Source organism: Oncorhynchus masou, chromosome 1, assembly GCF_036934945.1.
Source record: "Oncorhynchus masou masou isolate Uvic2021 chromosome 1, UVic_Omas_1.1, whole genome shotgun sequence".
NCBI classification, from domain to species: Eukaryota; Metazoa; Chordata; class Actinopteri; order Salmoniformes; family Salmonidae; genus Oncorhynchus; species Oncorhynchus masou.
The window spans coordinates 64524893-64539773 of NC_088212.1; the positions used below are offsets into that span (position 1 = coordinate 64524893).

Genomic DNA, 14881 nt, shown 5'->3' on the forward strand with positions numbered 1-14881 from the left:
AAGAGTCCAAGACTCAAGTACGTATTCATCACATGCAAATATGTGCATATTTTAACTTTGTGAAAGATATTGTAATATATGTATGAATTATTAATGTTGCGGATATGAGTAATTGAACATAGGGACAATTGGATCTGTAGCTGAAAAGGGCTGGAGAGACTCTATGGTCAATATATCCAATTTGTCATGCTAAGCTATTTGAGGACAATGAAGGAAGGGCTATACCAGACAGTGCATTTTGGGTATGCCAGTCATTATTGTTGGAATAGATGTGTAGAATGTTTAACTAGTGTTGAACATAAAGGTTGAGGTTTACTGTAAACAAGAGAAGCACAGTGAAGAGATCCGCATGCTAAATTCATCCATCATAAAGCATTAAAACATACATACTTACGCTGTAAGGTGAGGAACATTCATAGGATGAGTATGTCAAGGGGATAGATAGATGATACTGTAACTCCAATCAGTAAAGCGGTGCTGAACTGAACCCCCTTGCTGGCAAACCAGAAACAAACCAATATCAACACTGCCATCTGCTGGCTAACATCCCCTCCTGTTTTGTACATTATTGATAGAAGACATTAATAAACAGTAAACGATGTTAGTCCTGCCCATAAACCCCATGACCCCTATCAAACAGTATAAATGAGACCTCTGACAGACCGCAAATACTGACCATAATTTCTGCATATGAATATCAAAAATTAAGTGAAAGATTGGATGCCAATTATTAACCAAAATATATACTACTATATAATTATTGAATAATAATCCTGTATTTGATTATTTTCATAAACGTTCATTTGGTGATCATGATGAGTAAAATGATCGAAGCGCACCAGTAACACCAGAGTAGGTCACAGATGACTTCGCTTTCTCTGTAGACAGCGGGCTATTAACTTCAGAACCGTGGAGAGCAGCCGCCATGGAATGAGGGAGAGCCAGATAGCGATAGGATAATCATATTAAGACGCAGATATCGCGAGTAGAGAGCTGTGTGCCTATTGGTCAGGACTGACGGGACAGCAGATTTACTGACAATGATATGACAGCTAGGGCATTGGAGATACATTACTTCCACGACCTCGTATAAAAAGTGAACGAACAGTGATTTATTCAACCTTATCTCTTCATTATCAAGCTTTGCCATTCCTCACATTCGATGAGGTGGAACTGATAGCATGCAGCCGAGGGACAGGACATTGTAAATAGCAACAGTGCGCTCAGGACAGGAGGTAAGCAGATTATGTTTCCAATGGAAGTCCGTAATGCCTTTAGGGTCAGTTGATCCCTATCAGGATAGCACTAACTTCAAAGATAGCGGGTTGACTTGAAGCGAGTACCGGTAGTATATGGGTCTATTCAGCGAATTCAAATCAAAACATCATGAATATTAGGCTATGAAGACTCTGGCTGCCTTATTGAGTCTCCACTTTTACTCGCGCACCGGAAGGATCACAGTTCTTAAACCCTGAAGAGCCACCATTGAGCCGATGCCACCAACACGTCTCTGTGTGTGTGTCAGCAAATCTCTTCAGTCGAATGTGACAAGTGACAACGTTGAGATTATAGATCTTCAAAACACTGCATTGGATAAAAGCATAGCTACAGTATGTCACAAGTGGTGTCACACATAAGCTGCACACTGGCATAATTGATCCATCTCTTTCTGTCAGTAGTCTTTGTTCAATTATTATGTTCGGCCTACTAATATAACTTACAAATACATTTCACCTGTGAGTGAGAAAGCGGATGTTTAGTGTTGTTACTGAGTTTTAGAATGACTGCATTGACAAAGCTACACTTTCTTTATTTGTAGGTTCAAAAGATTGAGGACCAAAACAATCTGAACAACAAAACCAACAGTCATGGCTGGTAAGGATTTGCATGAATTGAAATTGACACACAGTATGCATATGTTTTGGTACATAATCATGGTGTTCTATGAAAGTCATGTACTGTATTGTTTGGCTCGTCTCTGATCAACCAATCATACAAACACTGGTATCTAGCCTAACATGACACACCTGCCAATGCCATTAATGCATGACTGCACTTTTCTCCAGCAGAGAATAACTTCCCTCCAATACCGGGGTTCATCCCCCTGCAGCCGTGTTTCTACCAGGACTTTGATGAGGAGATCCCTGAACAGCATCGCACCATGTGCAAGAGACTCTACCACCTGTGGATCTGTGAGTGCCCACTGCCACTACCCACTACCCACAGCCCATACTAGGACAAATCTAGTCAACCACTCTGTCATTGAGTCCACATATTTAGGGGTTATGATGTCTTATTGCACTATTATACTGCTTTCATACTACTGAGCTGCACTGCGCTGGCCTGATCTGGAACTGTGCTGGAAAGGAACGTGTAAAAGGAAAATAAGTGTGCCAGGACAGTTCGGTTCAGGAAGCCACAATAGTGTGAAACAAGTTTCCCCTCTGTGCAGAGTTTCTGTGTAGCCCGCTCTCCAGTGTAGCCTACTGTTTAGATTAGATCATTGTGGTGAACACACGGGAGCTGACAGTTAACCTCTCCCATGCCACATGGGTTGTCTTCATCCACCACAGCTACAAAGAATGACGGAGGGTCTTCTGCTGTAACTAGATATGTGTAGGTCAGCAGTGGTCGGTGCCGTTTAAGATGAGGGAAGACCATTTTTTTGAAATGAGCATGGGCTACGTCAATTATTTAGTGACGTGACTATATTTGTATATACTTTTGTCTAGAAAGGATAACTTTTCCACTGGTTCACTATTGACATTTTTCTGAAATTCACTGAGGAGGATGGTCCACCGCTTCCTCCTCTGACGAGCCTTCACACTAGTGTGTCTCTCATCCAGGCCGGTGGGAGATTATGCATACGCTGCCCCTTCTCATCTATTGACTTATATTTTATTCTCTCTGCAGACCCCACCCCATTAAGTGATTAACATTTACACAGGTATTCTGAACCACTTATACACCAATAACAGTGTTGATGGAATAATCTGTTATATCCTTTCTGTCATTCCTTTTGTATGTTGTGCTTGATCTGCATGTTTGATGTTTCTATGAGTTTATGTTTCCATGATTTCAGTCATTCTAAAATGTATTTGAATCCATTTAACTAATCTCTTTGAATAGTCACCCTTGTTACATTAGATGTATTGGTCAAGAATAGACAGAATTGTACAGAAAACTCAAAAGTAACCAATTAAAATACTTCTAGCCTTCACTTCGTTTCTTTGCCTGAGATGAAAAAGACTAATCACTTAATGGGTCTATTATTATAGCTCTGGTTGGGTTTGTAGTTCGGATGAAGGGATATCTCTTCCCTTTGTGAACCAGTAATTGAAGCTGATTGGCTGCCTGTGGCAGTTCTGTGGAGCAGGCTGGAACTGAACCCCTAGCTCACGCAGTGCTTTAATTACAACCAATTCGATCTTAAGAGAAGTAGGTTTACTAGATTACTGAGACTTAGAGCAAAACAGAGAAGGGGAAAAACATATGGACACCTGCAGAAAGGGCACTCAAGGAATCGGAGTGGACAGAAAGTGCACATTTATCTGAGAGCTGGTTCCCTGACTGGTGTTATTATTATACTTTTGCTTTGTTCTACTGGTGTGTATAATAGTGTGTTCTCCTGGTCATGTGTTTTACAGTGCATGCAATCACCCTGGCTGTGAATCTGGTGGGCTGCTTTGTGTGGATGCTGGGTGGAGGGGGCGTGACAAATTTTGGCATGGCCATCATATGGTTAATTCTCTTCACCCCCTGCTCCTATGTGTGTTGGTTCAGGCCCATCTACAAGGCCTTCAAGTAAGTGGATGTCAGACACACCCATAAGGTATCCAACTACCACTAGATCGTTTTAATATATAACTAGGGCCCATAGTTTGTCTTGATCAGGCTATGTGGTCAGGAAAACCCTCCCGGTCTTACTATGACACCATTATGCTTGATCATAGTGATATACTGTCAGTCAAGGGAAATCAGTTGCCACCAAGAGAAATCATGAAAAGGGATTTACTTATTAACAATTACCACACTGTATAATGTGTTGTGTGTCCGTGTACTTACAATTCCTTTTGTTGTTCTCCTAGGACTGACAGCTCGTTCAACTTCATGGCGTTCTTCTTTGTGTTCATGGCCCAGGTGGGCATCAGTATTATCCAGTGCATAGGGATTCCAGGCTGGGGAAACTGGTAAACTGGTTACACATTCAAATCACTTTTAATAATAAGCCCATTATAAATGATTATACACATGTATAAATGCTACTAAAATGTTCCATAAAGTATTATAAATGAAAGTTATTGTGTTACCGACAAACTCTGTTTAGCCAAAACAAGTATGTCTTTAAAACAACAGCAGTATAACCTCCTACATTACCACATCCTGTCATATCATTAACAATGCAATAGATGACAGTCAGGAAATAGCCTCACTCAGGACATTTATGACTCCATTCTGTCATTCTGTCTGAGTTTAAGGGCCAAATGTCACCTGGCTTCACTTTGATTAGCAGATATAATTGTAATGGCAGCTTCCATAAAGTGTATAAATGTCAACATTCAGAAATGGATGGTTTTATATGTGGGACACACAACTTTTTTAAGGCTGAGCCAAGATATTAGCCTACTACATAAAGTGATCACGCTCTTTCCACGACATTGACTGATCAGGTGAATACAGGTGCATGCTATGATCCGTTGTTGATGTCACTTGTTCAGTCCACTTCAATCAGCGTAGATGAAGGGGAGGAGAAGGATTTTTAAAGAAGGATTTGAAAGCCTTGAGACAGTTGAGACATGGATTGTGTGCCATTAAGAGGGTGAATGGGCATGACAAAATATTTAGGTGCCTTTGAACGGGGTACGGTAGTAGGTGCCAAGCGCACCGGTTTGTGTCAAGAACTGCAACGCTGCTGGGTTTTTCCCGCTCATTAGTGTCCCATGTGCATCAAGAATTGTCCACCACTCAAAGGACATCCAGCCAACTTGACACAACTGTGGGAAGCATCAACATGGGCCAGCATCCCTGTGGAACACTTTCAACACCTTGTAGAGTCCATGCCCCGACGAACTGAGGCTGTTCTGAGGGCAAAGGGGAGGTGTAACTCAACATTAGGAAGGTGTTCCTAATGTTTGGTATACTCAGTACACAGGGGCAAATGGTAAGTGTTTTCTTCTTCTCTATATCTCTCAGCGGCTGGCTGGCCACCATCTCTTTCTTCAGCTACAACCTTTGGATCGCCTTGCTGATGCTCATTCCCACCCTCTTTTTCACTGCCACGGCAACGCTGTCCTTCATCGCCCTCACCAAGGCAAGTCTGTACCATCTGTGTTACATCACAACCATGGGACACGTAGAGCATGAAGATGTGCTGATCTTTCTGTCAGTCACTCATGCTCATTGTGCCGGCTGGTGCATAGGGCAGCAACAAAGTTCTCCATTGCTCTCTGTCATCTTTATGTGCAGCCTGACATTTTCCTGTCGTCCCACTGCTCCCTCTCTCCAGGTCCATAACTTCTACCGTGGCAGCGGGGGAAGCATAGGCAAGGCTCAGGAGGAGTGGACTACAGGGGCCTGGAAGAACCCCCATGTCCAGCAGGCAGCGCAGCAGGCAGCTATGGGAGCCGCCACGGGGGCCATGATGCCGGATCAGCAGTACTCCAGCAACACCCCACAGTACAATGACAACCAGATGTAGGGGATAAAGTGGAGGGAGGGAAGCATGTCAAAGTATGAGCAGGAGTTTGTTATCTGTTTATCCCATCCCCCCCAAAATGTGTCTTCATCACAGCAGCTCTTTCAATAGGCAATGGGTCTTCAACCCTTTCTTTACCCAGGGACCCTCTCCCAAGCAAACCGGCAACCCGGGAATCATACCCTAGCCATTATTTTCTTCTCACATGTCTTGTCTTAGCATCAAGTGAATGATATGCAAAAATGTATGTCCAAGTCAAAAAAGTTTACCAGCAGCCAGCGGCACTTGACGCACTGGTAGCCTACAGTATGCCAGATACTTCAGTGTCAGCTGGTAATTGGCTCCAGTGAGTGTAATTTGCTCAATATTTGGAGTTAAGAAATAATGTTGACATCATTAGAAAGAAGACATTCTCCTATTTCTACTGTAATAATTGATTATGTTGTTGCTAGTGATATAACCCTGCTATAGGGCACTACACTATCACACTATACCAGCTGTCTCTGAACACCCATAAAGTATAGACATTTCATGTTCCCAGCAACAACACTGAATTACAGTATCTGGTTTCTACTGTGTGATGTCATATTCCTGCTTCTGCTGCTTTGTTTTGACGTGTCACATCAAAGACGTGTCCCTATCTTATATCACTGTGTAAGCAGGGCCCTGTGGCCACATGCACACAGCACCTACTCTGCTTGTCAGAGCTCATTCTGATCACCCACTATCCTCGCCTCAATGCTCTTGGGGGAGGGGGTTGGTAGCCTCCTCCTGCTCATGACTTGTAAAGTCCTGCTCTTGATACAGTATTTCAATTACACATGTGTTTGTTTTATACACTAAGTTACTGGACTCTAGGTTTTGTGGTGAATAAATGTCATCTTACATGGAGAGCCATGTAAGACTGTGTTTGAGTGCATTACCTTTTTTTTATCTACAGAAATTTCAAAGTGTATAAAATATTTTTATCACAGAAAGTAGCACAGAGATAACTTTAATATTTTACCAGGCGTGTTTATGTACAGTAGGAGATAGCTTATTTGGGGGATAAATATGTATTTTAAGAACGTATTCTACGTCAAGTGAATGCCAGCTGATTGAACAAAAAGGGCTCTCCCCTAAGCCATCAGGGTGCTTTGTGATTCTCAGGTAAAGCAGAGCTGCAAACACAGGACACAAACTGTGAACCTTTCCCCTTTATGTCCATGTGTATGTTTTTGATAGCTTATATAATATGCATTTCAAATGAAACCATAATCCTGTTGCCTCGGGGATATTTGTTTTATTTGATTCATTCTGTAACTTGAAAAATGTATTACTGTGAGCTAAAGAAGGCCAGTATGTACTGTAGTTACATGACATGGAGATGTGTAGAAGTATGCTCTTTTCTCTTATTTATCAATGTTATTTTAACCCTTTAAACTTGATATTAGAGCAGCACTCAACTACTGAGTGTGTGAACGTCCTCGAAATGTCAGTATCCCACGTTTTACTGCAGACATCTGCATTTCAATACCGTTGAAGCAATAACTCCTGTTTTGATCCTCTTCGTAGTATGCGCTACCTTTGATTTAATACTGAGGAGGTAGCGAGATTTGGAAGTCCACTTCCTTTGAGTTTGACCCGGGTGTCGGTGTTGATGTTCCTGGAGCTCACTGTGTACGTTGATATCTTATATCAGGCTTGCTCAGAGGCTGTTTTAAAGAGACTCAAATGTAGAGCTAACTGTGTGCTCCCAGCTCCCAGGCCAGAATGATTACAGGCCAGTCGCATTGTCATTATCCACAGTCATGGACATGGGACTTTCTTCTTATAGTCTGAGAAGTATACCAAAACATATAACTATTTTTAGGGGACTACTGTACAATATGTCTTTAGAGCAAGGATTTCCGTGCATGTTCCTGGAGAGCGCTACCGTCCTGGAGGTTTTCGCTCAGGTCCTAATCTAGCGCACCTGATTCTAATAATTAGCTGGTTGATCATCTGAATCAGGTAAATTACAACTGCGGTTGGAAGGGAAACCTACCGGAGGGTATCTCCAGGAACAGGGTTGGAGAGCCCTGCTTTAGATAGACGTTACATCTAATGTAAATTAATCAATCTGAGCTATAAATTAATTGCTAGGATTTCACTTTTTTTTCTCGTTATGTAATTGTTTTGCATTGAATGTCTACATGTCTTAGAGGGTGCTCTTTTTAAAACGTGTTCTTAAATGTCTTGTCTGTGGTTGACAATGTTAGACAGCAATATTGTACTGTATGTCTTGTTGTATGGTTGTTTGACCACAGAGGGGCGCCAATGGTTCCTTATATTTGTATGAGAGAAATTCCCTGATTTTCAAGCTGCCTGAGCTCAATCGTCTGTCTATTCATACAGTAGACTTTAGGTCTATAGCTTGGCCTAATCTATATATACAAAGGCCTCTTAACCCCTCAAGTAGCTGTATTCAACATTATTACAGCACATTACTTTGGAGAAATCAAGCAAACCTATACTTATTTTCTCTCCTACATCTAAAAGGAATCAGCTATGTACTCAGTGTAGGAACTGTGGTGTAAACTATGCAGATATCCCTTGACTGTGGAAGGGATGTGTTTGCAAGTACAGTTGTTTGGGCTTCGGGTTAGCCTGCAACTGATGTAAAGAAATGTAGAGCCCTGTTAGCTTAAACTGTGATATAATCAGCATTCAATTAGCTCCCTCTCTGCAGTAATCAAGCAGAAGCATTGACCAAAGTGTTCCCCTGGTACACATTCATGTGCAACCACCACAGCTCATACCAGCAGATGCTGCTGCTTCTTTGTCATGTCCATGTCATTAAATGTGTGGAAGATCATTGAACCAGTGGGATTTCCACCTTATGCTGATCATGTCAGATTGCGTGGTCATCTCGGGAGAGGCAACTGGACAGTATTCTGAAGCACAGTTAGAATGGGAGTTTTATTCTAAAGTGTAAATGTTTTAGACTTAATTGTTACGTACATTTAAAAAATACAATTTGTCTTGTCATTTTATGTTTTGATTTCCCTTATGGACATTAAAAAAATCTCTATTCCATTTTACACCATGAATGTATATATATTTTCTGGTCTTTGTGTGTCTTGGCTGTGTGTTGTTGGGAAGTGGAGCCATGGTATGAATGTTAGTTGGACTGTCTGTTAGTTGGACTGTCTGTTAGTTGGACTGTTTGTTAGTTGGACTGCTAATTAGGTGGACTGTCTATTAGTTGGACTGTCTGTTAGTTGGACTGTTTGTTAGTTGGACTGCTAATTAGGTGGACTGTCTATTAGTTGGACTGTCTGTTAGTTGGACTGTCTGTTAGCTGGACTGCTAATTAGTTGGACTGTCTATTAGTTGGACTGTCTGTTAGTTGGACTGTCTGTTAGTTGGACTGTCTGTTAGTTGGACTGTTTGTTAGTTGGACTGCTAATTAGGTGGACTGTCTATTAGTTGGACTGTCTGTTAGTTGGACTGTCTGTTAGTTGGACTGCTAATTAGTTGGACTGTCTATTAGTTGGACTGTCTGTTAGTTGGACTGTTTGTTAGTTGGACTGCTAATTAGGTGGACTGTCTATTAGTTGGACTGTCTGTTAGTTGGACTGTCTGTTAGTTGGACTGCTAATTAGTTGGACTGTCTATTAGTTGGACTGTCTGTTAGTTGGACTGTCTGTTAGTTGGACTGTCTGTTAGTTGGACTGTCTGTTAGTTGGACTGCTAATTAGTTGGACTGCTAATTAGTTGGACTGTCTATTAGTTGGACTGTCTGTTAGTTGGACTGTCTGTTAGTTGGACTGTCTGTTAGTTGGACTGCTAATTAGTTGGACTGTTTGTTAGTTGGACTGCTAATTAGTTGGACTGCTAATTAGTTGGACTGTCTATTAGTTGGACTGTCTGTTAGTTGGACTGTCTGTTAGTTGGACTGCTAATTAGTTGGACTGTCTGTTAGTTGGACTGTCTGTTAGTTGGACTGTCTGTTAGCTGGACTGCTAATTAGTTGGACTGTCTATTAGTTGGACTGTCTGTTAGTTGGACTGTCTGTTAGTTGGACTGTCTGTTAGTTGGACTGTCTATTAGTTGGACTGTCTGTTAGTTGGACTGTCTGTTAGTTGGACTGCTAATTAGTTGGACTGTCTATTAGTTGGACTGTCTGTTAGTTGGACTGTCTGTTAGCTGGACTGTAGTTTTGAAAGTAGTGCTCACGAGCCAAAACGGGTCCCTGACAATTGTGCGGTATTGTGTACAACGTCATCCATTTCATATGATATGTGACATCCCTCCCCCGCAATCAGTATGATATGTTACGAATTCCAATTCGTACAATATGTTAAGTGCTTAAAGGGGAATCTGCAGTTGCTATTAATTTGTTGACTTGAATTAATGAATTATTTATATGTACCCATTGAATCTTGAAGAATATAACTTATAAATGCCTCACGAGCTTAGTTCAACTGTCGGTACGACCCAAAATATAAGCTTGTTTAACTCAAATGTTTGTTAAGAAAGTAAATGTAAACAAACACGGTATAGACCAAAAACATGGTGAAAACTATAATTTTTATATAATGGATGGTCAGTGTTAGCTCTGGTTAAATTTCTCCAGCCCCATCCATCAGCTTTTTACTGAAACAGGGAGCGGGGGCATCACTTTGCTATTCATTTAACTGGTGATTGCTGATTTAAGATCCCGTTCAAATCTCTAACTTGCTGTCTGCAAGTTATTCATGTCACATGTTTACCCACCGTATCTGTGCAGATCGTTAATCTACGATCACTAAAGCATCTCACAATGTATGGCACCTATTTGTTGCAATTGCCTTGTCTTCATTTTAATCAAAAAGTTGCATTTCATAATTAAAATGTGACGTTGAAATACTTTCCAAAACATTAAGCACAACAAATGAAACCAAGAAACATTTTTTCTCTATCTAGTGAGAAAACCTAGGTTGAGCCTGGGCAATCCAGGTGGCAGTGACCAGAGACTGCCTATAGATGGCAGTGTTGATCCAGTGTGAGTGAGGGGTGCACTGTTAACTGTTCAACCAGTTGTCCACTGGGGGCAGTATACGATCTGTGTTTTTCTCCTCTGCCAGTGTGTGATTTCCCCAGATACACAGCCCTGAACACGAACAGAAAGATATCCCAGATAGTCAAGGTGATAAAAGCGATATGGCCAGCATTTACTTGTCTGGCTAATAACTTTACTCTTGGTAAACTCAAATTTACTGAGCACAATTTCACCCTGGAAATCCTCTGAGAAGGTGCCTCATCATAGATTAGATTCAAAAGCCCTTTAAATGGATTTATCCGTGGATGTCCCCTTGCTTTCCCGTTCTCCTTGTGTTGAGAGTGATAGAATCACTCAGAGGAGCTGGAGGAGAAATTACACAGTGATATAGGCACCCAGAGGACCCACTAGCAGTCACGGACCAGCCTGTTATTGGTATAAACATGAAAAGCTATCTGTTGAATTGGGCCCAGGTTTTATGAAAGAATAAGTCAGATAGATGCCTTCTGGTTAATATGAAATAGCTCTTGTTGGCAGCTATGGAATTGCTTCATTGATTCATAAACAACTAAGGTTGTATAGTTATAGTGCGTATCATAGTCAGCATGTTATAAGCATTTGGTAACATTAATAGTATTTAGACAGTTGCTCTTTTTAAAACATATTGTTTTGGCTTTCATGATAGTGTAGTAGACATGAATAGACCAGGAACTCAGCTTAGCAACATCTTACCCAGGTCTCAAAGAAGATGTGAAAACTGCTCTCGGTGTTGAATTTGCAACATAAAGTCAATAGCCATTCCTCAAAATGTGTCGGCATTAACCTTTGACCTGGCTGTGTATCCCCCTCCACCTTCAATATTTTGATTACCGTTACCATGGCAAACTGCAAAAAAATCATACAGTTAACACATCTCTTCCCCATGATCAGTCAAGCTTGCAGTACATGAGAGGAGAGGGTGGTGGAGGGCAGTGTGAAGAAGGAGGGGGGTCCACACAGAAGTCACAGTGTATGACCTGGAGCAGGCCGAACACAGAGGGGCGTTATGTGCTACCATTCAGCAGAGAGACAGACAGAGATTTCCCATTCATGCTGTTCAAAACACCCCTAGGGACCTGGGCTGAGGGATCACACCCTGGCTACTGCTAAACCATGCTCTAGGAGGTGTGTGTCTGCGGTCACTTACCTAAACCAAACCTGGACTTCAGGCTCTCTCTCTGGGATCCCTCAGGCATGTGATGAGTCACCTGGACCATGGTGGAGCTGAAGATCAGGTTAGGTGTGACCTGGTCTCAGTTGGCCTTGTAGACCAGGACTCTTGGAAGGCCAGACTTTGGTTTCTCTTATTTAGTGGCTCATTAGGATAAATATCAGCAGCTCAGCGGTTAACTAACAGAGTGATTAATGGTTCGTAGAAGGCACACAGAAAGGCAGTATGGCATACCCACAGGCATCCCCTGTTCTTCTTTTCTTGAGTGTGACTTAAAATGATGTATTCTGGACACAGGCAAACACACTCTCCAAGAGTAGCAGTGATCATGTGGTAAGAATTCCCAAGCCAGCTCATCTTCTCACGCACATCACGAGATGGATCAGAGCAGCCAGCCAAGAACTAAGGAGGGGTCACCAAGATGTCTGGAGTCAGGCCACTTTACTCAGCTACAGCAAAGACCGTTGCCGCCACTAGGGTGTGAAGTCACCCATCTGATGATGGGAGGCATCCCATTGACACCCAGAGGAGACAGGGACAGTACAGGCTGTAGTGTAGAATGAGTCCACTGAAATATGGTGCTGTCAGAGGGGGGGGGGGGAGACGCTGAGCAGAGTGGCGCGGGTGGCTGCAGCCGAGGCCTCATCACTCTCGGTGGCTGACTTCATCAGCTTTCAGTGGGAAGGATGACGTCTTTAGACTTTCTGTACATACATACATACGGACAGATATACCCCTCACTAACTGGGGGAGTCCTGTCTCGCCTCCTGAACATCCAGTCATTTGTTTAAATTGTCTGGGACCATAACCACGAATATCCCAACTTCAATTTCTTCCCCTTTCAAAGAAGGGGAGTCTTAATGAAAATGTATTACCCTGTTGTTGCAGCCGTGCAGTCGTTCGGACTCCCAGGGATACTGAAGGAATGAGACATTTGCATACTCCTTAAAATTGATGAGTGGGGAAAGTGAGAGAACCCAAGTTTGAAGAAGAATACATCTTTGCCTCAGACACCAAAACCAGGGCCAGATGTTTCAGAGATGAGGCACGAGGCATTTAAACTGTCAGGCTGTGCACTCGAGTGTGTCGTCAGTCTACTACTCAAGCTGCTTCCCAGCCTCGTATAACGCCCATCACTTTTGATGCAAAGTGCTAACACAAAAAGTGAGATGTTTGTTATCTCAGATATATACGACTCACTCGGCTCTGTATAAAATATGTGCAGGATGAGGCAGGATGGGACATTATCAAAACAAATGAGCCAGTGACTGCAGCTGCATGTAAATCAGAATATATATATTTTTCTCACAGTTCAAATGATGGAAACAGTTTTTTTCTTCTTGACTTACACTGTGCTCACTCAGTCATTGCTCCCTTTCTCTCCATCCAACCTGGACTCAGGGGTAGATGCAACATAGTAAATGGAAATCCGGGACACAAATGAGTATGATATGTATTGTATGGGTATGGTATGTATCAGTGGCGGTCTGTAACATGTTGCCCTTTCCTGCAGTTGAGTGACCAAAGCGTCCTCTATTGGTCTCATGGGTGGAATGTTATTAATATTTTTGCGCAGCAAATCCTGTGTTTCTTAGTCAAATGTTTTTTGTTATGTTTCATTCTATGATGTATATAAAGTGTAATTGTCATGTGTGCTCCCTCTCCGACCTCTAGGTCACAAGGCTGCTCGTTTTGGCGCACACCTGTCACCATCGTTAACGCACCCCTGGAGTCCAGGTGAGTCATCAGACTCCATCACCTCCCTGATTACCTTCCCTATATATGTCACTCCCTTTGGTTCCTCCCCCAGGTGTCATTGTTTCTGTTCCAGTGTTAAGTCTGTGCGTTGTTCGTGTTTCTTGTTTTGTTTTATGTTTGCGATTATTTATTAAAACACTCCCTCCCTGAACTTGCTTCCCGACTCTCAGCGAACAGCGTTACAGTAATATTGGGATGCAAACGAAACATTTAAAACATTTCAACTCTACACTGAGTGTACAAAACAGTAAGGACACCTAGCTAATATTGAGTTGCACCTCCCCTTTTGCCCCCAGAACAGCCTCAATTCATTGGGGCATGGACTCTACAGGGCGTCGAAAGCGTTCCACAGGGATGCTGGCCCATGTTGTCTCCAATGCTTTCCATGTCTCAATTGTCTCAAGGCTTAAAAATCCTTCTTTAACCTGTCTCCTCCCCTTCATCTACACTGATTAAAGCGAATATAACAAGTGACACCAATTAAGGGATCATAGCTTTCACCTGGTATGTCTATGTCATGGAAAGAGTAGGTGTCCTTAATGTTTTGTACACTCGATGTATATCTGACATGGTACAGAGGTCTTCTTTTTATTCAGCCCATAACCATGTGTGTGAGGTGTATACTTTTGTTTCAAAGTAGATTGGTTTAAGACTTCCTGATTTAGACCACTGCAGGAAAAGGTTTTAAGATGAGGGTGCATTTTGTTTATGAGCATGGCTTTATTTAAATTATAGCATATAAGATGACTGTCATTCATATTCCTTTCACCCAGCTCAATGTAACATTGACAGGTTTAGGCTTCTACATGATACTAAAATGTTCACTATATCTATCATGAGGTTGCTACAACCTAGCCCATGAATGAAAGTTTACAATATAGGTGCACAGATCGAGAGGAAAATATGAGCAATCAAGGTGACAGACAGTGATACATTCAATACCATATTGCACACGCTTGCCTGCATCTAGCTGATCTAGGGTGTAATCATTAGTCTAACAGTTGCAAATAAAACTTTCAATTGGACAAATTCCGATATGTTTATCCCAGTTTCATTCCGTTTGCTTCCATTTAAGAAATGTTTTTCACCAGAATAGGCGGAATTACTAAACCCCTGATCACACGCAAACACAGTTGACTTTCATAGCAGCCACATACAAACAGCATAATCATTTTGCTTGTTGTAGAATTCCTTCTCACAACTTCCCGCTCTC

General features: G+C 42.0%; 1 protein-coding gene across 1 annotated transcript; it reads left to right on the plus strand.

Annotated features, from left to right (window-relative positions):
• Positions 1-1868: 1868 nt before the first annotated feature.
• On the plus strand, positions 1869-8751 carry LOC135541294 (secretory carrier-associated membrane protein 5-like). Its single transcript, XM_064967470.1, has 6 exons — positions 1869-1875; positions 2067-2192; positions 3648-3804; positions 4089-4190; positions 5194-5311; positions 5507-8751. Exons 1-6 carry the CDS (start codon positions 1869-1871, stop codon positions 5696-5698), a joined length of 702 nt encoding a protein of 233 aa, XP_064823542.1. The 3' UTR covers positions 5699-8751.
• The last annotated feature ends 6130 nt before the right edge of the window (positions 8752-14881 follow it).